The 24,443-nt window shown below is 49.4% G+C and overlaps 9 protein-coding genes across 9 annotated transcripts; 7 read left to right on the forward strand and 2 right to left on the reverse strand.

Annotated features, from left to right (window-relative positions):
- On the forward strand, window positions 1-1,552 carry ATNIH1004_000147 (uncharacterized protein; the record flags this gene model as incomplete). Its single annotated transcript, XM_033564870.1, has 5 exons — window positions 1-61; window positions 136-389; window positions 442-636; window positions 690-1,393; window positions 1,450-1,552. The coding sequence occupies 5 exons, from the start codon at window positions 1-3 to the stop codon at window positions 1,550-1,552; spliced, it is 1,317 nt and encodes a 438-aa protein (XP_033430627.1).
- A 702-nt stretch (window positions 1,553-2,254) lies between these two features.
- On the reverse strand, window positions 2,255-3,909 carry ALD5 (aldehyde dehydrogenase (NAD(P)(+)) ald5; the record flags this gene model as incomplete). Its single annotated transcript, XM_033564871.1, has 4 exons — window positions 2,255-2,414; window positions 2,465-2,534; window positions 2,581-3,782; window positions 3,848-3,909. The coding sequence occupies 4 exons, from the start codon at window positions 3,907-3,909 to the stop codon at window positions 2,255-2,257; spliced, it is 1,494 nt and encodes a 497-aa protein (XP_033430628.1).
- A 5,594-nt stretch (window positions 3,910-9,503) lies between these two features.
- ATNIH1004_000149 (uncharacterized protein) lies at window positions 9,504-9,947 on the forward strand (the record flags this gene model as incomplete). The annotated part of the gene is made up of 2 exons (XM_033564872.1): window positions 9,504-9,716; window positions 9,747-9,947. 2 exons carry the CDS (start codon window positions 9,504-9,506, stop codon window positions 9,945-9,947), a joined length of 414 nt encoding a protein of 137 aa, XP_033430629.1.
- An 865-nt stretch (window positions 9,948-10,812) lies between these two features.
- ATNIH1004_000150 (aromatic amino acid and leucine permease) lies at window positions 10,813-12,630 on the forward strand (the record flags this gene model as incomplete). The annotated part of the gene is made up of 3 exons (XM_033564873.1): window positions 10,813-11,013; window positions 11,066-12,402; window positions 12,456-12,630. The coding sequence occupies 3 exons, from the start codon at window positions 10,813-10,815 to the stop codon at window positions 12,628-12,630; spliced, it is 1,713 nt and encodes a 570-aa protein (XP_033430630.1).
- A 1,622-nt stretch (window positions 12,631-14,252) lies between these two features.
- Window positions 14,253-15,358, forward strand: ATNIH1004_000151 (uncharacterized protein; the record flags this gene model as incomplete). Its single annotated transcript, XM_033564874.1, has 2 exons — window positions 14,253-14,651; window positions 14,717-15,358. 2 exons carry the CDS (start codon window positions 14,253-14,255, stop codon window positions 15,356-15,358), a joined length of 1,041 nt encoding a protein of 346 aa, XP_033430631.1.
- A 702-nt stretch (window positions 15,359-16,060) lies between these two features.
- ATNIH1004_000152 (OPT family oligopeptide transporter) lies at window positions 16,061-18,376 on the forward strand (the record flags this gene model as incomplete). Its single annotated transcript, XM_033564875.1, has 1 exon — window positions 16,061-18,376. One exon carries the CDS (start codon window positions 16,061-16,063, stop codon window positions 18,374-18,376), a length of 2,316 nt encoding a protein of 771 aa, XP_033430632.1.
- A 79-nt stretch (window positions 18,377-18,455) lies between these two features.
- ATNIH1004_000153 (uncharacterized protein) lies at window positions 18,456-19,851 on the reverse strand (the record flags this gene model as incomplete). The annotated part of the gene is made up of 5 exons (XM_033564876.1): window positions 18,456-18,927; window positions 18,985-19,127; window positions 19,172-19,399; window positions 19,492-19,596; window positions 19,663-19,851. The coding sequence occupies 5 exons, from the start codon at window positions 19,849-19,851 to the stop codon at window positions 18,456-18,458; spliced, it is 1,137 nt and encodes a 378-aa protein (XP_033430633.1).
- Window positions 19,852-20,855: 1,004 nt separating this feature from the next.
- On the forward strand, window positions 20,856-22,953 carry ATNIH1004_000154 (uncharacterized protein; the record flags this gene model as incomplete). Its single annotated transcript, XM_033564877.1, has 9 exons — window positions 20,856-21,026; window positions 21,081-21,151; window positions 21,222-21,335; window positions 21,385-21,439; window positions 21,465-21,519; window positions 21,571-21,951; window positions 22,014-22,037; window positions 22,120-22,445; window positions 22,510-22,953. 9 exons carry the CDS (start codon window positions 20,856-20,858, stop codon window positions 22,951-22,953), a joined length of 1,641 nt encoding a protein of 546 aa, XP_033430634.1.
- Window positions 22,954-23,357: 404 nt separating this feature from the next.
- On the forward strand, window positions 23,358-24,168 carry ATNIH1004_000155 (pyridoxamine 5'-phosphate oxidase family protein; the record flags this gene model as incomplete). Its single annotated transcript, XM_033564878.1, has 2 exons — window positions 23,358-23,750; window positions 23,821-24,168. The coding sequence occupies 2 exons, from the start codon at window positions 23,358-23,360 to the stop codon at window positions 24,166-24,168; spliced, it is 741 nt and encodes a 246-aa protein (XP_033430635.1).
- Between the last annotated feature and the right edge of the window lie 275 nt (window positions 24,169-24,443).

The following is a 24,443-nucleotide window of genomic DNA, read 5'->3' on the forward strand; positions in this document are numbered from 1 at the left end:
ATGGTCGGGACTTCTGGACACTGGCATCAGTTGGATGTTGCGGTTGTTGGTGGTGGGATTGGTATGCCTTCCTTTTTTTATTATTTATTTTATTTTTTATTTTTTTATCTGTCAGATGGACCTAACGACCAAAAGGCGGTCTCGCAGCAGCAACGTCTCTTCGCAGAGCAGGTCATAAAGTCACCATCTACGAGCGTGCTGACTACGCCGGCGAAGTCGGAGCATCGATCAGTTGCGCGGCGAATGGCACGCGGTGGCTCGAGGAATGGAACGTCAATATCAGTCTCGGGAAGTCGGTCATTCTGCAGAAATTAATCCGTCATGATTGGGAAACCGGCGAGGTGCAGGATGTTTATGATCTCTCGGATTATAAGGATCGATGGGGATATGTATGCTCTGCTCTGCGCCGTCTGGATTATGGCTAGAGCTGATCTGAAGCAGGTGTATAACATGTTTCATCGGGTGAATATGCATGAAATGCTTATGGATTCGGCGACGGGAGAGGGTGAGGGTGTTCCTGCGAAGTTGATGTTGAATCATTCGTGTGAATCGGTAGATCATGAGACAGGCGTGATTACGTTCAAGAATGGGGTCACGGCCAGACATGATTTGATTATCGGGGCGGATGGAATTGGAGTGAGTATCTCCTTTCCACCAACAGAGAGAGAGAAAGACAGTTAACAGTGTAGTCCGCCATCCGCCGAACACTACACATAAACCCCGAACGCAAACAATCCACCTCGACCTGCTACCACTGCGTGGTAGAGACATCCGAGGTGCGTCGTCTCGGCCTAACCGATCTATCGCCGAACTGCGCGATCGAATTCTGGGGCGGCCAAGGCATCAACAAGATCGTCTTTTCACCCTGTCGCAACGGCGAAATCCACTCCTTCTACTGCTTCTTCCCGACCGTGATGAGCGACCACGCCGAAGAAGGTTGGAACCACGAAGCAACGCACGAACAACTACTCGCTCCGTTCCCAACTCTTGATCCTAGATTACTGGCTCTGTTCCGAAATTCAGTCGATATCAAGCCCTGGCGTCTATTCGTACATCAGCCCTACCCCTACTGGCAGAAAGGACGCACCTGTCTCCTCGGTGACGCCGCACATCCTATGCTCCCCGATCAGAGCCAGGGCGCATGTCAGGCTATCGAGGATGCCGCAGCGTTAGGACTCATCTTTGGTCGCGCGTACTCGTATACTGAGGATGTGAGGGAGGGGTTGAAGTTGTATGAGAAGATTAGGAAGTTGAGGGCGACTCGTGTGCAGGCGGCCAGTGCCCGTGCCAGAGAGAATATCTCAGAGCGGATTGGATTTTCCAGTCAGAAGAGTAGTAAGCGATATCGCGTCGAGGATGAGAATACGAAATTGACCATCGAGGAGATGAATGAGTAAGTGTTTATCGTCTTGAGTTGGTATGCTGGTTGGCTAACGGTTTCTGTTTTAGATACGATATGCATGAACATGTTGCGTCGGAGGCAGCTCCTGAGTATCGTGGGCCGAAATGGACGGAGAGGTATCAAGCATTTGCCCAACAATCCAAATTGTGAGTTATAGAATGATAGTATGTAGGACTTGCTTTACTCTGGACCGAGGGAGGAGTGTGTATGTTCTATGAATAAGATTATCGAACTGTCAAACATGTTCTATCCCAGTCAGAAGAAAGAAAGAATCCATACCAACTCCAAATCCCGCTGTATCCACTCTTATCCACCCAAGTACCACATTTAATTAAATCCTGAAAACAACCACTGTATACCACACCATGTCGTTGTAGAAACCAGCACAATGGGATTCTATTTCGGGGTGTTTCTATCCGAGTTCAGTGGGAGGAATTACCCCGAGTAACGGTCTGAGTGCTATAATTAGGTAACACGGCTTTGGAGTATTTGGGGCATAGTAATAAAATCTCAGGACAATTCATCCCTGCCTATGTATCAGACAGTTATGTATGGTGTAGTTGAGTGTGGGTTAGTTGTTTGAACTCGTATGTTAGGATTTTTGGTGTTCTGTTGACTAGATTATTATTGCGAGGGTTCTGGTGACGGTATAATATTAGATTTGAAAGGGATCCGGTTCGGTGTTGAATTATTATACTCGGCCGATAGACCCACCATTAATTACAAGGAGTTGAAGTAAAATGACTAGTGTCATGAATTCGTCTCAATTTGTTTTTACATGATGAAATCATGGATCATCGCTGATCTGTAGCAACAAAACAGTGCCAAATGCATTAAATCATAACCAATCCCTTATCCAAAGAGAGCATCTCCCAAGCGGTAGTGTATAGCCTTGACCTGGGTGTAATTCTCTAGGGCGTACGAACCAAGCTCACGACCAATGCCGGATTCCTTGAAACCCCCGAAGGGAGCCTGGAACGAGATGAGGTTGTAGTTGTTGATCCAGACGGTTCTGCGATCCATTAGCCTCATATCATCAACGCTCATTGGATATCTACTTACCCTGCACGCAAAGCGTTGGAGACACGAATAGCAGTGTTGACATTAGTGGTGTGGACGGCAGCAGCAAGACCTGGGATTGTTAGATAAAAGGTCCCACGAAGAAGGCGAATACATACCATAGGAGGTGCTGTTGCTGATCTTGATAGCCTCTTCCTCATCCTTGAACTTCTGGACAGTGACGACAGGTCCAAAAATCTCCTCCTGGGCGATCTTCATGTCGTTGGTGACGTCTGTGAACACAGTGGGCTGGATGAAGTAACCCTCGTTGCCATGTCGCTCACCACCAACGGCGACGGTGGCACCACTCTGCTTGCCGTGGTTGATGTACTCCATGATGCGATCGAACTGGATCTTTGAAACCTGGGGACCCTGGAAGGTGTCTTGCTCGAAGGGATTTCCGAGTTTGTTTTGGGCAGCACGCTCCTTAAATCGAGCAACGAACTTGTCGTGGATTCCCTCCTGAACCAGGACACGGGAGCCGGCGCAGCAGCACTGGCCGTGATTGTAGAAGATACCGAAGTTGGACCAGGAAATGGCGTTGTCAATGTCGGCATCGTCGAACACGATGTTAGGAGACTTGCCACCCAGCTCCAGAGTCACCTTCTTGAGGTTGCTCTTGGCAGCAGCCTGGAGGATGGTGCGGCCGACAAGGGTCGATCCGGTGAAAGCGACCTTGTCGACGTCCATGTGGCTGGAGATGGCGGCTCCGGCAACCCGGCCAAAGCCAGAGATGATGTTGATCACACCAGGGGGGAAGCCAGCTTCCTTGACAAGTTTGGCAAGGTAAAGACCCGACAGGGGAGTCTGTTCGGCAGTCTTGAGAACGACAGTGTTACCGGCGGCGACGGCAGGACCGATCTTCCAGGACCACATCAGGATAGGGAAGTTCCAGGGAATAATCTGGCCACAGACTCCGATGGGCTCATGGCGAGTGTAGACCAGGGTATCGGGGTTGGTGTCAATGGTCTGTCCGTGGATCTTGTCGGACCAGCCACCGTAGTAGCGAATGCAGCCGCTGCCATTGGCAACGTCAACCTTGGCCATGGTGAGGGCCTTACCGTTGTCGAGGGAGTCGATGGAAGCTAGGATGTCGCTATCACGCTCCATGAGGTCGGCGAGCTTGGTGAGCAAGCGGCCACGCTCGGTAGGGGTCACCTTGCGCCAGGAACCCTCAAAGGCCTTGCGAGCCGCCGCGACGGCAATGTCGACGTCCTTCTCGGTGGCCTCGTAGACGGAGGTGATAACCTTCTCATTTGTAGGGTTGATGGTCTCGAAGGTCTTGCCCTCGACACCTTTCACGAACTCATTGTTGATGAACCTGGTGAAGCAATTGTGTTAGCAGAAACATATTCAGGTTGAGTTTGCAGTGAGGGGTAAACCCACAGGCCCAACGGCTGCTCATATTTGGCGACGGGAGTCTCGATCGTAGCAGTAAGATCGGCCATTGTGATAGGTGAGTGGAGAGTGAGAGATGGAGGGAATAGGCCAAGGATGATCGAAGGAGAAGAGAGAAAGAGAGAGAAACGGAGGGGCGACTGGTTGATATTTCAACGATGGTGGAGGGGGAGGAAGAGGAGGGATCGAAACACCGAGGGTCCTCTTTACAGGGACCGTATTGGAGGGCAGCCCGCTGATTGGTGAATGTCGCCAGCTGCATTTCCAGCTGCGGTTCCTGTATCGCCAATACACGAAAGTCACTGCAGTTTTTCCGGCTCGGATACAGTTTGCCCCACTTTGGCTGTTCACCAGACGATCGTGCGGGGAGGGGAGGTGCCCGCCAGCCACTCAGCGTGTGTTTCCCCCATCCCGGCATTTGCTCACCAGGCCTGCGCAGTCGTTTCGTTACAGTCCGATACTGCCTTGGAACAGATAAATTGCATCATAACCTGATCTTGCATATAGAGATAGTATCGTGGATGTACTCCTACCTTACCTGGTAGTAATTGGTAGTGATCCACGTGGAGGTATTTCTTTGATTTGTCTGATCTTCCTGATCATCACGTCTTAAGAAAGGTAATTCCAAATCTCTGAGGACGGGAAATACCACCGGCAGGCTCGGCAAGTCCACCTTCTGTCCTGCCAAACGGGAATTCCTACACTACCAAAATCTCAATGCTCATAGAGCGGGGGCTTCCCACATTTGGGATCCAGTCGCTAGCTACACTACCACTGTAGTCCCATCATCCATTTTGTTCGAGACCTTGGTTTCGGGTCACTGCGTTCTGTTATGCTACGAGATACTTCCGCTTGTATGCATGTCGCTGACCTACTCTATACGAATTACTTGAGGGGGATTCCCCGCGGCCGGGTAAGCTGATTTGTCTGTTTCCCGCAACCTTAGTACTCCCTAGTGCCTACGGCCAAGCGGAATGGGTGGAATGAGTCAAGGGTACCCTGCTAGTGGTCAGAAGCTGCTGCGGTTTTGTTCAAAAGACATGACACAATCACTCCCCAGCCCAACTGTCAACCATTCAGATCGGATAGAGTGTCCCGCTCCCTGTCATCTCCACCGATATGCCTGTATTATTTGTAATGTCAATGTCGCAGATCAACTGCGACGCTAGCCGCGGGCCAACGTAGCTGCATGATAGTATCTCCTGGTTCCTCTGTATCTGATACCAGTACGATATAGGTGATTCCTTCGAAAAGTATGGAACATTCTGCCAATTCCAATAGATAAGCCATACCTGTTAATCGTTTAAGCTTGTGGGGATGTTGTCACCTGTCTAGAGGATAACTGGAGCTCGGACAGATGGAGAGCTATTTTGATCGGATTACGCAATCGCTACCTGTAGTTATCTAACTATCTTTTGAGTATGTTAGTTATCCGATAGCCGTGTCTGTGATTAGATAAAGCTATACGAATCGTACTTATTGCCGTACGAACCGTGCTTATTGGCGAGCTTTGGTCCAGTTCTCAACAAGTTCGAGCAGAAATACGGGCTGTATACGGAATACCATCCTAAAAATCCGCAAAGGACAACAGATTTTTTCGTCCCGTACGAGCATTACTGTTCAACACATTCTGTCTTGGATGCGCCACCTCTTCACCTACCAATGTGAGCTCAGCATCAATAGCGGGGTAATTCCGATCGTGTAACCTGCTCTCCGATACTCCGCGGTTCCGGGATCACATCCCACCAACGCCAATAACCCCAATCGATGTCATACCCCCGAAATACCAAGAAGGCGGATTTAACAATTTTACCATGGTTCTAGTCCTGTTTGATTACTGTTGATCAGCAGCTGCCGTATGTCGGGTTTGGATCTGTACATTTATGTGGTACTATAGGCCATACCGCGATATTGTGACAGTCAAGCTAAAAGCTAAACGAGAGGGGGGTAATAAAGACAACTAGGTTGTAGTGGTGCTTAATAGATTAAAAATATGCAACTGGAAAACAGGCGATATTTACTATATTCTTAAGCTTAAACACTGGTCCAAAGGTCTTGCTGACGTACAGCAATAACTCAAAAATAAAAAGAGAGAGAGAGAGAGCACGTGTGCTTTTAGTTGATATTACTTGCGAGTTCAATAATGTATGACTTTCCATCTAGCCTGCTATGTATTGCATAGCGTCGTCCCTTAATATATAAACCTTAGAATCTTTGATTCGCTATCTATAGTAGCTAACACGAGGCTGATGCTTAGATAGTTGATTAGGATAGTTATAAATTAACTAAATCGCAGGGATACATTAACCAATTATAAGCGAGGGTAAACCAAAAGAAAAGAAAGCAACAGGGAGACAAGAAATGCTTGAGCAAATGTTAAGCCATTAATCCTCTTAGCGTGTGAAGCTAATTAGTGCCTTCTCTTTCTTAGGTCTCTAAACAAATTCCAGGAGAGGAGTTATGTTGCTGGTTTGCGAGTTATATGTTGCTTTAATAATGTCCATAATACAAAGCTCGATGAATTGGTCAATATTATGCTTTGGATAGGTAATATGATGTATACTCGATCTACTGAACAAGTAGCTAAGAGCCTCTATTCCTTTTAACTTATACTACTATCACAATTTCCAACAGTTTAGGAATAAATGCCTTGCATAGAATGTTGTAATTTACTGTTGAGACCTCTGCAGTTGATAATATATATCCGATAGGATCCGCTTTCATAGCCAGTGAGGCCCGGCAGAAAAGTTAAACTTCATTAATAATAATCCGATAGTATTAGCCAGAGTATCGCTTCTCTCTATATAAAACTGTAAACGATGTTGGGGACCGGCACGTGGCTGCCTCTATCTCTAAATTGGCAATCCTCTTCTGTATTATGAGCGAGCTGTTCCTTCCTGCTTAATCTAGAAAGTATTGACAGGAGTTTCCAGCATGTCCACGCTTAGTTGACTGGAAACGTCCTGTCAGAATATCAAAGGATTACCTACATCTTGCCTAGCTAGGGCCAGTTCCTTTTTTACTCCAGTAGAATTTCATTGATACTTCATCACTAATGGCTAGTGCTAACCTTACTGGAGAGTTCATTCCCTGAGTTGAATTCGTGCGTTTGGCCCACAAACGCAATGTTTCTCTTGTTCTCTACCGCTCTATCGTTCAGTCTTCTATTGTCTTTTTATAGCCCTTTTATTAGTACTCTACGCGCCTGTGATCATTTGATGTGTCCCGGGCTCTCTCAAATTAGAATTACGAAGAATGGTACATCTTCGCTAATTTTGTCAAAAGATCTCATCTAGGCGAGCTTCATGGACATTAGGTGAGCTCATGTTGATTGAAAAAGGGTCACCAGTACCAACATGGACAGCAAGAGCTACATGCTGTATCTTTGCTAGCTGACGTCTAATACAAGGCCTTAGTCATGGATCAGCATAAGTCTCCCAAGCATCTGCTGCGAGCGAGTTTCAAATCTCACGAGGTCAGAATATGCCACCACTTTCCCAGAATTGGAGAGTGCAAGTTCAGAAAAATGCAAATTCCAACATGTTGCTTGTCAAACCGGTTGGATCGATAGTGTAGCCACCGGCTCAACATCAAGATACCTTCCTAGATATCAAATTCGGTGCTGACTTTCGCAGGTGGAGAGACAACATACCTTTGACCATTATGCACACGAGGCCTCTTGGCGGCATATTGCCATCATTTTCTAGGAGGCACACTGTCTGATAGATATAGACGGAGTTCAGCAGGATGTGATCCAGTGTCTGGAAGGAAGGTGGTCTGCGTTTGCATTCGAGATCTCATCGAACAGGAATACGGGAAAATGGATACAGTAACAAAAGGAGACTATTCGATATGCAGATGCTCCCGTTAGTGGAGACTATCTCGCATCCCAATGTTTTATCTTCTCTGGCTCTAAAACAGACGGTTGGGACAATCTACAACTTCCTCTTTGGACTCAACCGTACAAGGGCAGATTATTTATTGTCCTACATCTGTGGCGTTCATTCCACCAACAGCCACAACCAAAGCATCGTATCATGGTTGGAACTGTCACTCTGAGCGTTCTCGCGCATAGCTGACATGAACTTTCGTTTAAGATCCTCTTAGAATCCTGGCGAAGCGGTTCGAACATATTTTAATTGACCTAAACAAAGAAATGCAGGTTTTGCTGCACAGTGCTTGAGACCACTTTGTGCGGCTTCTACACCGTTTTGTACTTGGAAGTGAACTACACATTACATCCACAGAAGGACGGGGCCGCATGCAAAGGAGGCCAATATCCTTCTCCATCGCGACCCACTTGCCAGACGCCATAACAATGATTTTCTTGAGTTTTGCAATATCACAGTCATACCTAGTTTCCAGGAAATAATGAGCATACGCACTGAGTACTTTCCCGGAATCGATCCTATCCAGTGGAATATCGACAGCTTGGTTGGCCTGTTAGATAGAAACCTTCGCCTGCTCAGAGAGGACACCGTAGTACAGCTTCTCGATGCTATTCACGATGAAATTAAAGGCCTGAAAATGGCAAATCTAGGAAAAGCCACGTTAGGACCATTGTTTACAATCCTGCTACCCTTGGGAAATTGTACCTTAGCCACCCGCGGGATTTCAAATTTGAGGCTAAATTCCTCCTGCCCCATAGCGTCACGAATATGTCCGCAAAGGAACGTCAAAATTGATGGTTAATGTCCAAGAGCTTCCAGGTCGGTGGGCTTACCTGCCTGATCGGTTTTGGTCAATATGTGGTATTTTGCACGGTTGTTGATACACAGCGCTCCAAAAATTCAAAGGGCCAAAATGGCGAAGGTACGAAAGAGAGCAGTGTTTGGTGTCATTATGGGAAGACCATCGGCAGGCTTCAGTCATGCTTACTCGTTGAAAACATGAAGTACTCATATATCCAAGCGATCTTGCGCCGGCAGCAGTCGATCCGGCCAGAAATATTGGAGTTCCCGTGAGTACTTCTTCCTGCTTTGAGCCGACACTTCGCAAACTTCAGATAATGAAACGGATTGGCCATTTCCCTTTTTCGGACTTCATTCTTCCATTCATGTCGGATGGCATCGGTTAAAGGGATATCCCCCCTCCCTCTTTGCCGGAATCCAGGCTTCTCATTTAATCTTCTGTGTCTGATAAATGACAGCATTGATGTTTAAGTCTACGCTAGGAGCCCATTAGACATCAAAAAGCTACATGAGAATTCTACACTTGATAAAGCCCAGCAGTTGCACTTGTCAATTGCCTCCAGCGAAATATAGGGCTAATCCAGGGCCCTCCAGGAACAGGAAAAAGCTATATTGGAGTAGCACTTATCAAGGTACTTCTTGCCAACAGTGATAATGGCAGGACCAAACTCGGGCAAATTATCTGCGCTACGTACCCAAACCATGCACTGGATCAATTGTTCGAGGACTCAGTAAATTGCGGGGTGACATCGCAAATCATTCGGATTGCCGAGTCACATGGTGAAGCCAAGGCAGAACTCGACCATATCAGGGACAGGGCTGCCAGAGCCCGAAACATTCTAAAGAGATCCGATGGAGCTCGACGGAAACCACTTCTAGGCCCTCGCAGCTGATTTCAAGGATACCATCGTCTGGTCATACCAAAGGAGCGGCCATTCTAGCGCGTGCACGACATGGTAGAGAATGCGCAGCGGCGCAAAGGACTAGCAAGTTGGTTCGCCGTCGAAGATGGCGGTATTCTTCATAGTAAAGGGGCCATTCTAGCAACAACTCTGAGCCTTCGTTTGGATATAGTGCTGCTATCGGCGTTTTTGGCATCGAGGCAGACGGCATCCACTGAAAATGGGGAGCATATAACAATTCAGCTTGATTTGAAAGTGGTGAAGGTAGAATGCTTGGCTCTAATCCAACTGTAGCTACTTCCAGTCGACCATTTGGACAAGCCGAAGGGTACTTGTTTCTATTGCAGCTCTATGCATTTCAACGTTCGACTACCACAACTCGAGAAACGGCCGATAGTCATTTGCGGGAGGGACAAGATGCAGTTGAAACAGGAAAAGCTTATGTGCCAAAATATCCCAGTCAAACTCGAGGGCGCCGCGAAGATGCTTCAGTAGTCGGTATTCTACGCTGCCGTGACCAACACAGTGCGCATATCCGTGACTCCAGCCGGGAGCACTGAGTTCTAGGGAACCGGGCATTGGTACTATTGTCGGAACTGACATCCTTCCACGATCAGAGAGTGTGGAGGAGCGATGGAAATGAAATCGTGACCTGAATGCGGTGCCCCGGGTTGGAGTTGAACACCATACGATGGCTGAAGGGGGTGACTCGAGCGACTGACTTTTAGGGTTGTTTTGGAGAAATGAATAGCCTTGTAATTGTGTACGGATCTTGGTGTGTTCCGTTTGGTATACTCCTGGGGTTGTGTAGGCTGCTCGGAATATCACTTCTGAGGCTTCTTCCCCTCCTTTTTTTTTAAAAAAAATTTTTAATTTATTTTACTCTATACTAGTATGTATATATATTGTCGACCAGAGCAATATTACCCATTATTCGGCATCCTCTCGGTCCGACTTTGTTCCTTTGTTTTCACCTTTTTTTTTTTGACTTCTCCCAGATAGATTCAGATAATGAGAGACCTCAGACCCATTATTATTCATAAGATTGGTGATACTAGCTCATACGCGTATTCAGCTGACCGACATAATTTTTTGCCTTATCGTAGTGCAATTATGCAATATGTCCTGGATGTTTGTCACCTATCCAGCATTGCAGCGAAGGAAGTGCCCCACTGATCTAGCGGATGACGTGCTGTGCGATTGTTTTGTTTCCGATTTTCCTCTTCTCAGGTCTCCGTCTGGTTGTGACCGCGATTGCGTCTTCAAAATGCCGCTCTACTAACTGGGACTATGTTCATCAACCTCAGGATTATATTCAATTTTATTTTCATATAATACATAGAATCCTGATCTCATCAAAATGAGCTCCAGCTCCAAACCCACCTTCATCAACACACAAACAGAGGTGTCGCCAGCTCCAGCAGAAGACCCTCGAGAAGATCCACAGACAGCGACAAAAATCACCGAGGAACCTCAGATTGTGCACGATGAAGAAGCGCAGAATCTATCGCGCGGTCTGCACCAACGTCATACGCAGATGATTGCCATTGCGGGGGCTATCGTACGTCTCCCTCTGGTCAACCGTGGATAGGAGACGATATTAATGTTTTCAGGGAACTGGTCTGTTTCTCGGTCTGGGGTCATCAATTCAAACTGGGGGACCGTTGGGTGCCCTCATGGGATACGCTCTTGTCGGATTGGTGGTCTGCGCCGTACAGATCGCCTTGGGTGAGGTGTCGGCGCTCATGCCGGTCACGGGGTCGTTTGTGCGTCATGTTGAGATCCTGGGGGATCCTGGAATGGCATTTGCAGTTGGGTGGAATGTTGTGTATGGAGCATTTATGTCGGTTCCGAGTGAGATTTCCGCCGCGGTGGTGCTCATTCAGTATTGGACGCTGGATGTGAACCCAGCAGTCTGGATCACCGTGCTGATTCTGATGTCGGCGTCTGTGGCGCTGCTGTCTGTGCGGGTCTACGGCGAGGTGGAATTCAGTCTGGCCCTCGTGAAAGTTCTTCTGGTGATTGGCATTATCCTTATGGGTCTGGTGATTGATCTCGGTGGTGTCAAGGGTCAGCCCCGATTGGGGTTCCGGTATTGGAAGGAACCCGGGCCCTTTGTCGAGTATATCGCTACCGGAACATGGGGTCGGTTCCTGGGGTTCTGGGCAGTTATGACCAACGCCGTGTACTCGTTTTCCGGAGTGGAAAGTCTAGCGATGGCTGCGGCGGAAATGCGGAATCCGCGACGGAACATCCCACGGGCATGCAAGAGGGTGTTTGTGCGCATCACATTGTTCTACTTCCTGGCGGTGCTGATCGTGGGCATGCTGGTTCGGAGCGATGACCCACATCTGGGCGACCAGTCGGGGACGGCCACGCAGAGTCCGTTCGTGATTGCGGCAGTGCGCGCCGGCATTCATGTCGTGCCGTCGATTATCAACGCAGGCGTGTTGAGCTCCGCCTGGTCGGCATCCAATCAGAGTATTCTCGCAGGCACTCGCACGTTATACGGATTGGCGTTGAAGGGCCACGCCCCAAGGATATTCCTGCGGACGACCAACCGGGGGGTTCCATATATGTGTTCTGCGCTGCAGATTGCCATCTCATGTCTGTCGTATCTCAGCTGCTCGAATGGAGCGTATACGGTGTTCAACTGGTTTCTGGCACTGACGTCTGCCGGGGTCCTCGTATCGTGGTGTACAATTGTCCTTAATCATATCCGGATGTTGTATGCGTTCAAGGCGCAGCAGATCTCTCCGAACAGGCTGCCGTGGCATAATTTTTGGTCCCGTAAGGAAATGCCCTATCCGACAGATGATATTGGACTGACAGATGTAGTGTATACTTCGTGGTTCGCGCTCATACTGTGCATTGTTTTCCTGCTCACCGGTGGCTTCGCCGTGTTTACCAACGGCAATTGGGATCCGTCCGGATTCGTTTCATCCTATCTGTAAGTCCAAAAGGTTTTTTGCTAAACACCAGCATCGCTCACTATCTCCCTAGGGATATACCGCTGGTATTGGGCTTTTATCTTGCGTATAAATTCTACCACAAAACCAAGTTCGTGTCATTGCACGATATTCCCCTCCGGCAGGCACTCTATGAAGCCGATAACGACCCCGAGAATGTGCCGATTCGGACAAGCAAATGGTCTCGATTGAATATTTTGTGGGGATAGCTAGATCGTTGTTGATTTTTGTTGATTTTTGTTGAATTATACATGATAGTATCTATAGACGCACTTGTGACGGCTTTCCTCTTCCGGACAACCCGGCACACGTGCACTAGATCACGTGCAGCTGAGATTTTCAAAATAGCCACCATCGTCCACTTGATGATTCCATACCACTTTTACCCCAAAATCTCTGGATTCACTTCGACTACAGATAGAGTCTCATGGAATTGTCAATACAACGCAGCATACTACGATTGTGAGCTGCGCGATGTATGGACAGTGCAACTAAACAGCCAAGCGTCAACAGCCAAACGTCATCCTCCTCCGATACCCCGTCGACCCACTCGGAGTGTCCGTGGCGATCAAGAAGGAGATGCGCTATTGCTAATCCAAATTAATAGAAAGCAGGGAATCAGGGGATTCACCTACCCACATTCGCTTCGATGGCCACCTCTCCAGATGGGTAAATAGTAAATGCAGTTTCAGTTGCTGCAGTTGACTCACTTTCGAAAAATCCAACAGAGTACGGAGTACGGAGTACTGGAGAGACAAGTCGATCACTTCTCAAACAGACAAGAGCATGCTCAGTTAGGCAGTTCGTGCATCACTGCCACCGCCTATCTCCCGGGGGCTCCGTAGCCTCTAAATGGATGGTTGCAATTGAGATGTATCACCGAATAAATCCGGAACAAAGGATCATAGCCAGGCACGAGACCCACAGTAGGTAATCTCCGGAATGGAACAGGCAAGAGCCGTGTTGATTCGCTAGTGCGTAACTTTCGGCTAACTTAGGTTACAGCGCTGGCGGTCCACTATGGGCATATATCAGATTAGCCTTGTCCAGAGCGTATCAAGCTTCAATATATGACATATTGTAGGGAGTCTTTTCTTAGGCTTCCAACATGCCAATGACATCCTTTTCTCCCGCATGTCTGTGACTAGGAGTCTGGAACGATGGGAATTCATACTCTCTCATTATCATCCATGATCTGGTCGCAGGAGAGAGATCGTCCACAGAGAATCGAAAACGGCCCCCAATTCCACCGTCCATCATTCAGAGGAAACAACTATAAGGCATGTGCTCTCCATTCGCTACCGAGAACCTTGGCATACGACATCATCAATGTGGCCCCATACAAGAGTCCACTTTCCATCGAAGATATTCAGCTCTAGCATGTTTCTGGCAAAAGAACGTGTTCAAAGGATCTACTAAATGCAGAATCAGGAGCAGTGGCTTACACTTTAGTCTGACCCGGACATTCACATTGCATTTGATACCCTTTGCCAATGCCGTTAGTGAAGGCTGGGCACGGGCTTCGCATTAACTAGAAAAAGGAGATCGTCGAGTCCATTAGCCTACATTTCACATAATTCTATCGTAGCCCCTTCGAATATCACCACCACCCAACCAGAGTTCTACAACGAGATGGCCTCCGATCCAGTCAGGATTGGGGGCCGAGCAATACATCTGACAGACCAAGGACTCGCTCATTAAACCGGCCGCAACGTATGCTAGGAGGGACGAGAAACGGGCCAAAGTGACAAGATATAAATATCTCCAGTCTCTTTGACTAACGTTATATCACCGCTTCTCCTACCCTTCAACCCTTCATTCCTTGTCAGCCATGCCTTCTCACACTCTCATCTTCGCGGCCATGCTGGCCGCCGTCTCGCAGGCCATCAATCTCACCCCTCACAGTGATGCGAAGTGCTCCAATGCCACCCGGATGGTTGCGGGGTTTCACGAAGATTCTATGGAGAATCTGACGTACATTGAGTCGCGTGGCATTAGCGATACGATGGCCAATGCCAAGTGGTATGAAAATGCCGACTTCCCCGACGCCGAAACCGATGGCAGCTCCTACAGTATTTGGTGGAGGGTCGACCAGCGTGACCCGAGCTGCCGTGTCTCGCTGTTTACCGACTACACCCAGGGATCTTATGGCTCCGTGCCCGGAGTCAAGGTGGCTGGCAACCAGATTCTGAACGTCGGTGAGACCGGTTGCTTCTACAGCTCTATTCCGGTTCGTATAATAGGCCTCTGGCCCGTGGGTATTGAGTTATCATGCTGATTCGATTTGCACAACAGGCAAAGCAAGTGCTTGGTGCCACCTTCTGCTGCGGCACTGGTGACTGCGAAGCCATGAGCATGGGTAATTCTGCCCTCAAGCGGCGTGACGCAGAAGACCAAGCACCCGCGGAGCTGGAGCGTCGCGACAGCGACTGGGATGGGTCGGGCTGCACGGCCGTCGACGTCAGCGAGCCGTTTATGAACGCGGGCAAACAACAAATTATCGGATCGACTCAGATGTGCAACAGTGACAGCGGGTGCACGTTCAGGATTGATGGGTCGGTGACGTCGGGCACTACCCTCTCCTCGTCCTCCAGCCAGACGGTGACCAATGGGTTTGATGCTAGTCTGTCGGTGAGTGTGGGCGAGGACTTCATCATAAAGAGCGAGGTGAGCACAACAGTGGGATACAACTGGGCCAAGGCGGTGTCCAAGGAGACGGGCTCGAGTATCACCAACTCGACCACCTTCACCGTGAGCAACTCTCTGACCCAGAAGCCTGGCACGCGGGCCTTCCTGACCTTTACACCGTCGTACTCTTGTGTATCGGCCAAGCTGGACTGTGGTGGTCCCACCCTCTCCGACGATGTCTGGCAGTGCGATCCGGTTCACGTGGACAACTCGATCCAGGGTGACTTTGTGGTGGTGTACACCAACTAGGTGGATAACTTTTATTTCTCTGGCGTGGAAGAACCAGTACCTTATTTCTTTGATTGTATATGTATAATACTAGAGAGGTACATATTGGTATAGTCTAAGATCTTATTATCATATATGTCGCTGTATTAATTGGTCAGTAGCTCTATATGAGCGGAATCTTATTCAACTGCACTGGTGACTTTAGAAGCAAAGTAAGTGACATGGCAGTGTGATTTGAATATACCTCTGTTTACAATTTAACCAGAGGAGTCTTGACCGTTGATCTACAAGATCTACTCCGAGATATAAAATGTATAACCTAACATGTTGCATATATTCTAATCAATACTCGATGCGTTCTCACTAATAGAGCGAAGGCAAGGGCCCTACTACCCCTCAACTCATTTTATGCAAGATGACATGCATAGGGCAAATCACGTGCCAACATCACCATCAGGACCTCCGATAACGTCATGCGCTAAAAAAAGAGCGTAGCGAGACCTCACTGGCTCTGGCAGAGATTAAAATGTCCAACTTGGCTACACCAAGCATTAGCTTGTCTGTAACCCCGACGCCGCGTTATCCAAGGTTACATGGAGATGTTTCCTTTGCATAATAAAATGAAGCACGTCATCCGGCACAGGAGGTTATATCTTCCTGGTTATCTTCCTGTTCCCAGGGCCATTGCATTCGCTCTCTATCCTTCAGTGGTGAACTGCCAACATGCTCCGTTCAATGTTTTGGAGAGCGTCGAAGCCTTCTTCTACTGCCACTACTGTGGAAGAACCGGTGCACGATGTGGAGATCCACAAGAGCAGCGAGACCACCAAACAAGACGACGAGACCAAACAAGATAACATAGACCAGGAGGATGACCCCGAAATTGCTGCTCTCCCCCTTGAGGTGCGCCAGCTGGTCAACCTCAGCGACGACCCCTCGCTGCCCACCATCACATTCCGATACTTCATTCTGGCGGTGGTATTCGTCGTGCCCGGGGCGTTCTTGTCGCAGATGAGTCAATTCCGCACGACGAAAGCGCCTTACTCCGTGTTTTTCGTGCAGATCGCCTCGCACTACGCAGGCCACTTCCTGGCACACGTACTGCCGGCGTGGACGGTGCGCACCCCGTTCTCGCGCTGGTCATTCAGTCTCAACCCGGGCCCCTGGAGCCCTAAGGAGCACGTCCTCGTCACGCTGACGGCGGCCTCCGGAGCCATCTACAACCAGGGCTACACGCCTATCACGCTGGCGGAGCTCTTTTACGGCGAGCGACTGAACCCCGCGGTGGCCATCTTCTTCATGTTCGCCATCGTGTGGATTGGATATGCCTTCGCGGCGATCGCGCGCTCTCTGCTCCTGTACGACCCTAGCTACATCTGGCCACAGGCTCTGATGCAGACGACACTGTTCGAGACCTTCCGTAAACAGGATACCTCATCGCCGCTGGCGCGTCGCCAGCTGAAAGTGTTTTTCTTCTCGTTTGTTGGCATGACGCTGTGGCAGTTCCTACCTGAATACGTTTTCCCCTTCACCTCGTCGCTGGCCTTCCTCTGCTGGGTGGCGCCGCATAACCCCGTGGCCAACTTTATCGGCTCTGGTCTGGGAGGTATGGGGTTTCTGAACTTGTCGCTGGATTGGTCCAACATCAACTGGAACGAGTCCTCCATTCTATTGACACCCTGGTGGACGCAGGTCGTGCTGTTCGCCGCGTTCGTGTTCAACTGCTGGGTGTTGCTGCCCGCCGCCAAATGGGGCAATCTGGGATCCTACAAACACGGCCTCATGAGCAACCATCTATTAATGGCCAACGGCACAGCCTATCCCATCCTCGACGTCCTCACTCCAGACTTCCGTCTCAACCAAACCGCCTTCGATCACTACGGTCCCATGTACATGGGTCTGCAATACGCCTGGGCCACCTTCTTCGACTACGCCACCATCACCGCCGCTGTAGCCTGGATCGCCACCTTCGGCTTCAAACAAGTCTCATTGAACCTGCGCAAAGCCCTCGCATCTCGTCGCGCCCAATCCATCAACCACCAATACCACGACCGACTCAATGTCCTACAACGGCAATACCAGGAAGTCCCACTACTATGGTATGTAGTCCTCTTCTTCGTCGCATTCCTGATCATCGTCATCGCCCTGGCGAAGGGCTACCTTTGGATCCCATTATGGACCTTCTTCGTCGCGCTGCTCACCTCCGCGGTGTTCGTCATCCCCTTCGGCTGGCTCTACGCCATCTCAAACTACCAGCTCCCCATTGGTACCTTCAACGAAATGCTCTACGGGTACATGGTCCATTCGCGCGCCGGAAACTCCCACAACCACCCCTGCGGACCGTCCACCTACGGCGCCATCGCCGGCGACGCATGGTATCGCGCGCAGACGATGCTTCAGGATCAGAAAATTGCGCACTACATGCACGTTCCGCCGCGAGATGTCTTCATCTCGCAGATTGTGGGGACCGTGCTTGGTATCCCCGTGAATTATGGGGTGTTGCGCTGGGTACTGAATACGAAAGGGGATTATCTGACAGGGAAGAAAGTCGATCCGTTGAATCAGTGGACTGGGCAGCAGATACAGTCCTACAAGACGATGGGCGTGCAGTATGCTGTTATCGGACCGGGGCGGATGTTTCAGCAGAATGAGCTGCGGGTGCTTCCCTATGCGTTTCTTGTAGGGGCGGTTCTGCCGCCGTTGCTGTTTCTGGCACATCGGAGATTGCCCAGATGGAGGATCGATCTCTGGAATGTAAGTATTTTCTTCTCCGGGATGGCCGTGTTTTATGGGAATGTGAGTACCGGTTATACGTCTGCGTTTATAGGGGGGTATGTTGTTATGTACTGGGCGTATCGGAAACGGTTCGAGGTGTGGAAGAGATACAGTTATATGATTGCAGCAGCATTTGACGCGGGGTTTAATTTGAATATGCTCTTGATTTTTCTCTTGTTTGGGTCTGGGAAACAGATTCAGATGCCGAATTGGTGGGGGAATCATCCGGTGTCGGTTGAAAGGTGTTTTGCTTTAGATCGGTAGATATATCTCGTTTATCTATAGTTCTACATTATATCTATATACGTCTACATTTATATCATCTCTCTATATCCATGTATATCTACTTATCATCCCGAGAGGACAACACCTCCCACTCCTCCGTCTTCCGGATCATCACCCGCTGACTGCCATCACTCTCCGCACTGCGTCTCCTTCCCACCGTCGATATCATCGTCGTGTTTCCCATGGTACCCGACGGCACTGATTGGCGACGGTCAATGCTGGCCCGAGACCGCGACTGCGAATGCGACCGATCCATCGACTTCAGCGCGTAGCTAGCGCCCCCCGATCGCGTGTACGTGTTGCTGCCGGTGTATTCACCCTCGCTGGTGAGGTTCGTCGTTGCCCCCATGTGCAGATCGAACGCCTGCAGGAATTTGCGCAGACACGGGAACGTCGCCGCCATGAGGGAAAAGTGCATCACGACTTCGGTGAGCACCGTCGAGTTGGTCAGCGTGAACGTGCGGTCGGCCTGCGGCGCGGATGTGAGGCCTCGCAGGAACTGGATTCGCATGATCGTGGGGACGACCACCCTATCAGCCAATAGATTAGAATTAATTAGGTACTACTACATATGGATGGAGACCCACAGCAGTTGTAAGGAAAATGCAAGAACCACAGTGATCTTGGTAGCCAAGGGCATGCACAGTGACCAGACAATCAGAATAATCAGACACGGGATGAGAGCCTCGATAATCATGTTGACGATTTCAATAACCGACCAATGCGAGAACTGACAAGTCAGTGAGTGGAGCAGAACACAAGAAATGGACATACCATGCCGCTGCATTGGTCGGCGTTTCCAACGTCCCACGGTCGAGGCGCTCGACACTGGAAGGCAACCAGGAACAATGATATCACACCCCAGAGAAAGCTCAACGTCGTGAGTCCGTAACTCGCCCACAGATGGTGCTTGGTCCGTGTCAGCCGCGCAATCAAAAGGGCGATGGACACTTTGGAGGAACAGATGGCGATGGGGTACAACAACCACGAAACATAAAGGGTCTGTGCGGGAGTTAAATTAAAGTGTGAAAACACCAGAAGTCGCAGGTCTAGAATTTCTTTTTTTTTTTTTTTTTTTTAGCTTTCAGCCATACCTTCAGCGCGGTATCAGCCCGTTCTGTTGTGAGCAGGTTTTCTCGCGTGCCAATGCCACAGTGCACCGCGCTCAGAGTCACCGATGTTTGAATGATGCCCACGACCTTTGACGGTCAGTCAGCCCTAGCCAGCCACACACAAACACTCGGACTGAGCAAATATGCACTTACCGTCCCAAACACCGCCGCCATGTCATCCCACCCAAAGGGCGGGTTCAGATGCAACCGAAGATACACCCGGATGGCGATAATCATGCAGGACCAGATCAACCCGATCACCCCGGTGATGACAATGAAGGCCCCGTGTCTATCCGGCGTCACCTCAATGTAAGCAGAGCCGTCATAGTTGCTAAAAGACATTCCAATGTGCCCAGGAAGGTAACAAAGTTGATCGCCAGTCGTAGCTCAAGAAACAAGATCAGATCATCCGCGGGGCAGAAGAAAGCAGAACGAGCGCGACGAAGCATTTATCAATTATTCCCTCCTTACTCCGTATATTCCTCGTGCAGGGATCGGCAACGTATGACAGGGGTACTCAACAACCTGACCAGGGCTAGAATCCCTGTCGTTGAAAAACACGAGCTGACGGACATATTGCAGCGTACTGGTTGGTCATTCGTATCAGTCCCGAGACCCAGAGACTATACGAAATATGACTGTAGAATAAACTTAGAGTTCCACGGTGGTCCCAAGAGCCAAAGTTTCTTCGGTGTGTTTCGCCGTTTTTCGCCGTTTTCACTGTTTCAACGCAGCCATTCTGGCGAACCATCCTACTCTAAAGTAGTTCCTGCAGGGGGAGATATCGCGTGATAGGCTAAAAGGAAGCTTGTTGCCGCTAACGAGGGTTATGCAATAAAACCTCCGACTCGAAGATGAAACTGCAGGCGTATTGAAGAGGCTAATGAAACTTTGTGTTTTTCAGCCGCTGCACCACGACGAAAAGGACATCGGAGTGGGCCTGTTTGCAAGGAGAAGTGCAGAAATCAGCGCATATTAGTCACTGGGGCCTTGGCTGCGCTGCCTAGCACCCACTCCGGAGAGCGCCGAACCTAAAACGATATAGTTAATTGAGACGTTTATACCAACATTACTGGCTAGAGTACCCACTGAGGGGAGGCCCATTCAGTAAACCAGTCGTAGGTGGCTGTGGCTGCCAATTTAGCGTTCGCGACTTGCGAAGTAGTAAAGGCAAAATAATGGAGTACAGCACCCCTTAGTGTGACAACCCTAATTAGTCTTCATTGATTTCGGACTCTTCTAGGCCCATTGCATTTCGTATATTAGACTGGGATCATGCTCTCGCCTCCCCCCCACCCCCAAGTCTGATCCTGCTGCCATCCGAGTGTCCAGGAACTCTCGTTAAGATGCCTGATCACCATGAACTCAAGGGGATCTCTGTGGGGCAGGGCCCGCGCCATGAGCTCAGCGAAATGCACGAGGAGGTTCATCAAGATGTCTCCAACGAGGTCAAAACTGGTTTCACCCTGAATGACCAAAGAGATATGCAGCGCATGGGCAAGAAGCAGGAAATGAGGGTTAGCCTTGTATACAACCTCTGCAACACTGGGATGATTGCTAACTAGGGACAGAGAAATTTCCGAATCGTGAGCACAATTGGGTTCACTACCTGCGTCATGGGGACATGGGAGATTTTGCTCTCGTATGGTCTCTTTTTTTTTTTTTTTTTTTTTTTTTGAAGTTCCGAGTTGACAACGCTAGCGCAAACGTAGGTCCAACACTCCCGGGCTGACGGCTGGCGGAAGACCAGCGCTGTTTTGGTCCTTGGTATGGGCTTATTGTGGCCAATTTTTCATTGTCATGTCCCTAGCAGAGATGGCCTCCATGTGCGTGTAGCACCGCTATTCCAACCTCACTCATACTGACACAGTGCAGGGCACCAACGGCAGGAGGACAATACCATGCAAGTCCCCCGGATGCTACATTCGGTGTAAAGGCTAACTATTACTATATAGTGGGTTTCGGAATTTGCTCCCCGAAAGTACCAGAAATTCCTTAGTTATGCCTCGGGTGCGTCAACCATGAATCTCCAAAGACGCCTAGGCCACTAACCTTGAGCAGGATGGCTGTCGACTATCTCGTGGCAGAGTATCGTGGCTCTGGATGCCTATCTGGTGGGAACCATTATCCAAGGCATGATCTCCCTCAACAATGAATCATATTCTCCAACCCGCTGGCAAGGAACGCTGCTGGTGGTTGCTGCCGCTATCGGCATGTCCCTGTTTAACATCTTTGCGGCAAAGCATTTGCCGCTGGCTGAGGGTATCTTCGTCACCTGCCACTTCTTCGCCTTCTTTCCTGTAATTGTGACGCTGCTGGTGCTGGCTCCCAAGGTCAAGGCCGTAGACGTCTTTACCGGGTTTACAGACTATGGAGCCGGGTGGCCGGACATATCGCTCACTGTCATGGTGGGCCAGGTGTCCTCTATGTTTGTTGTGCTAGGTAAGTGTCATTCAGAAAGTGTTGGTAAATCGGTCCATGATTCTGACAGTCGATTTCGATAGGATCCGACTCCGTTGCCCACATGTGTATGACCCCCATCTAAGACACCACTGTATCGATGCTATGATAACGCAAAATAAAATACGGATCTATGCTGATGGTCTGCAGCGGAAGAGATTGAAAATGCCAGTGTCGTGGTGCCCAAATCCATGGTCAGCGCCTTTTTGCTGAACATCCCATTTGCATTTGGGCTACTTCTCTCCCTTCTCTTCAGCATGCCTGACGTTCAGGGAGCACTCGACTCACCCACTGGATTCCCCTTTATTTTTGTCTTTCAGCAAGCGTTTAAAGATAAGGCTGGCTCCACCGTGCTGGTGGCCGTTGTCCTGATTCTTCTCATTATGATCACCATCAGTTCCCTAGCTTCTGCCTCGCGCCAGACATTTGCTTTCGCTCGCGACAATGGCTTGCCGTTTTCGGAATGGCTGGCTGCGGTAAGTTGCGCTTTCGAGTAGTTAAATTTGGCAGATGACTCCTTCTAATTGAATCCTGTATCAGGTTCACCCCGAACTCCATATTCCGGTCAACTCCATTCTCTTCACCTGCGCCTTCTCGATCGTCATGTCGCTGATTAACCTCGGCTCCACCGTGGCCTTTAACGCCATGCTGTCTCTCTCCACTACCGCGTTGATGGCCACCTACCTCATCTCCATCGGCTGCGTTATTGTCCGTCGTATGTACAACAATCCTCCCCTACCCCCATCACGCTGGTCTCTCGGCCGTTTTGGTCTCCCAGTGAACGTGATCGCCATGGTGTACGCCACCTGGTCGTTTTTCTGGAGTTTCTGGCCCAACGCGTATCGGGTCAATGCGGAGAATTTCAACTGGGCCTGCGTGTTGTTCCTGGGAATGATGGGTGTATCTGCCGTAGTGTACGGGGCGTATGCGCGCAAAGTGTATGACGGACCGGTGGTGAAAGTGGAAGGGCGCAGATTTGCGTAGAAGGTCGGGTCGGTTGCGTTTGATGAGATGGGTCTTGCGGAAAGACATCAACTTAATGGGTCAGAGAAAACATCCTCAGCAATAGTGGGCGGGCGGTTTGTTTTCGTTGTACATTCTTCACGTTTATTTTGGACATTCGGGAGATGAATATTAATTGTATATTAGATGGCTCAGTGGCTTGTTTTAATAAGTTCAGTGCATATGGATAGAAAAAAGGGAAAAAAGATAGAAAGAGTGCAAAGATGAGAGACTTTTCACTAGATGAGTTGTGAATGATTAGCGGACGATTTGCAGATCAACTGAAATGAAATGACTCACTCCGCTTACCTACTCCGCACCTTCCACAGTATCCCTATTTCTTCCACAGATTCGAAATAATCTTTCGATCGACTGATCTCAGCAAAATGGTCAAATACTACGATTCCGTCTCCCCCGACCTAATTGAATGGGCCCTCAATCAAAGCGTCTTCTTCGTCGCGTCCGCCCCTCGGCATGGTCGCCATGTGAATCTCTCTCCCAAAGGGCTCCCCGACGCCTCCTTCGCCATCCTCGGGCCCAACCAGGCAGCCTATGTAGACGCAACGGGCTCCGGAAACGAGACGATCTCCCATTTGCGTGAGAATGGCCGCATCACCGTAATGTTCTGCTCCTTCGACGCCTCGCCTCGTATTCTCCGGTTCTTTTGTAAAGGTTCAGTGATTGAATGGAACCAGCCGGAGTTCGGGCCTTACATGGCCCGCATGGGGGGGAAAAACCTCCCAGGCGCAAGGGCAATTATCTGTTTGGATATCTTTAAGGTTTTTCTTTCTTTCCTATTTCCCCCCGCTCAATCCGTCTAATATTTCTTAGTGAACTAAATACTCCTAGGTTCAAACGTCCTGTGGTTTCGGTGTGCCCCTACTAGCACTAACCATTGATCCCGAAACAAACACCCCAAAGCCCTATCTCAAAGACCGTGAGACCCTCGGCCATTGGGCGGGGAAACGGGTGGCTGCCGGACAGCTGCATTCGTACCAGAAGGAGAATAATAACAGTAGTCTGGACGGCTTACCCGGTCTTAAATCAGCGGTGAAAGATAGCGGACGGTCGCTCTGGTGGTCGCAGATCCGAAATTGGATACATCAGTATCGCGATGAAATCGACTTGGTCAAAACGTCGGTTTTGATCATGATTTTTGCCTTGGAGGTGGCAAGGTGGGCTGGTTTGTTCGTGTAGATAAACCGATTTTTACTCCCTGATCCTTGCACTTGTCTTATTTTTCTTGGCCAAGAGATCACATCTAGGATCGCTGTTGTCGATAAGGTTGGCAGGAGCAAGAATAAATGACGTGTGGTAATCTGATGAAATTTGGCTTTGGCTGTTGGCTTTGGATGTGCTATGATATAGCTGAAGACCCACGGTAGAAGAAACCCGCCTCTTCCATATCTCATGTTGCTAAATGATGTCATCGACAATTACTAGGTATTGTATTGTAGAGTCAAGACGATCCT

The sequence above is a fragment of the Aspergillus tanneri genome, assembly GCF_003426965.1.
Source record: "Aspergillus tanneri strain NIH1004 chromosome Unknown AapTan_2_pilon_pilon_pilon, whole genome shotgun sequence".
In the NCBI taxonomy this organism is placed as follows: domain Eukaryota; kingdom Fungi; phylum Ascomycota; class Eurotiomycetes; order Eurotiales; family Aspergillaceae; genus Aspergillus; species Aspergillus tanneri.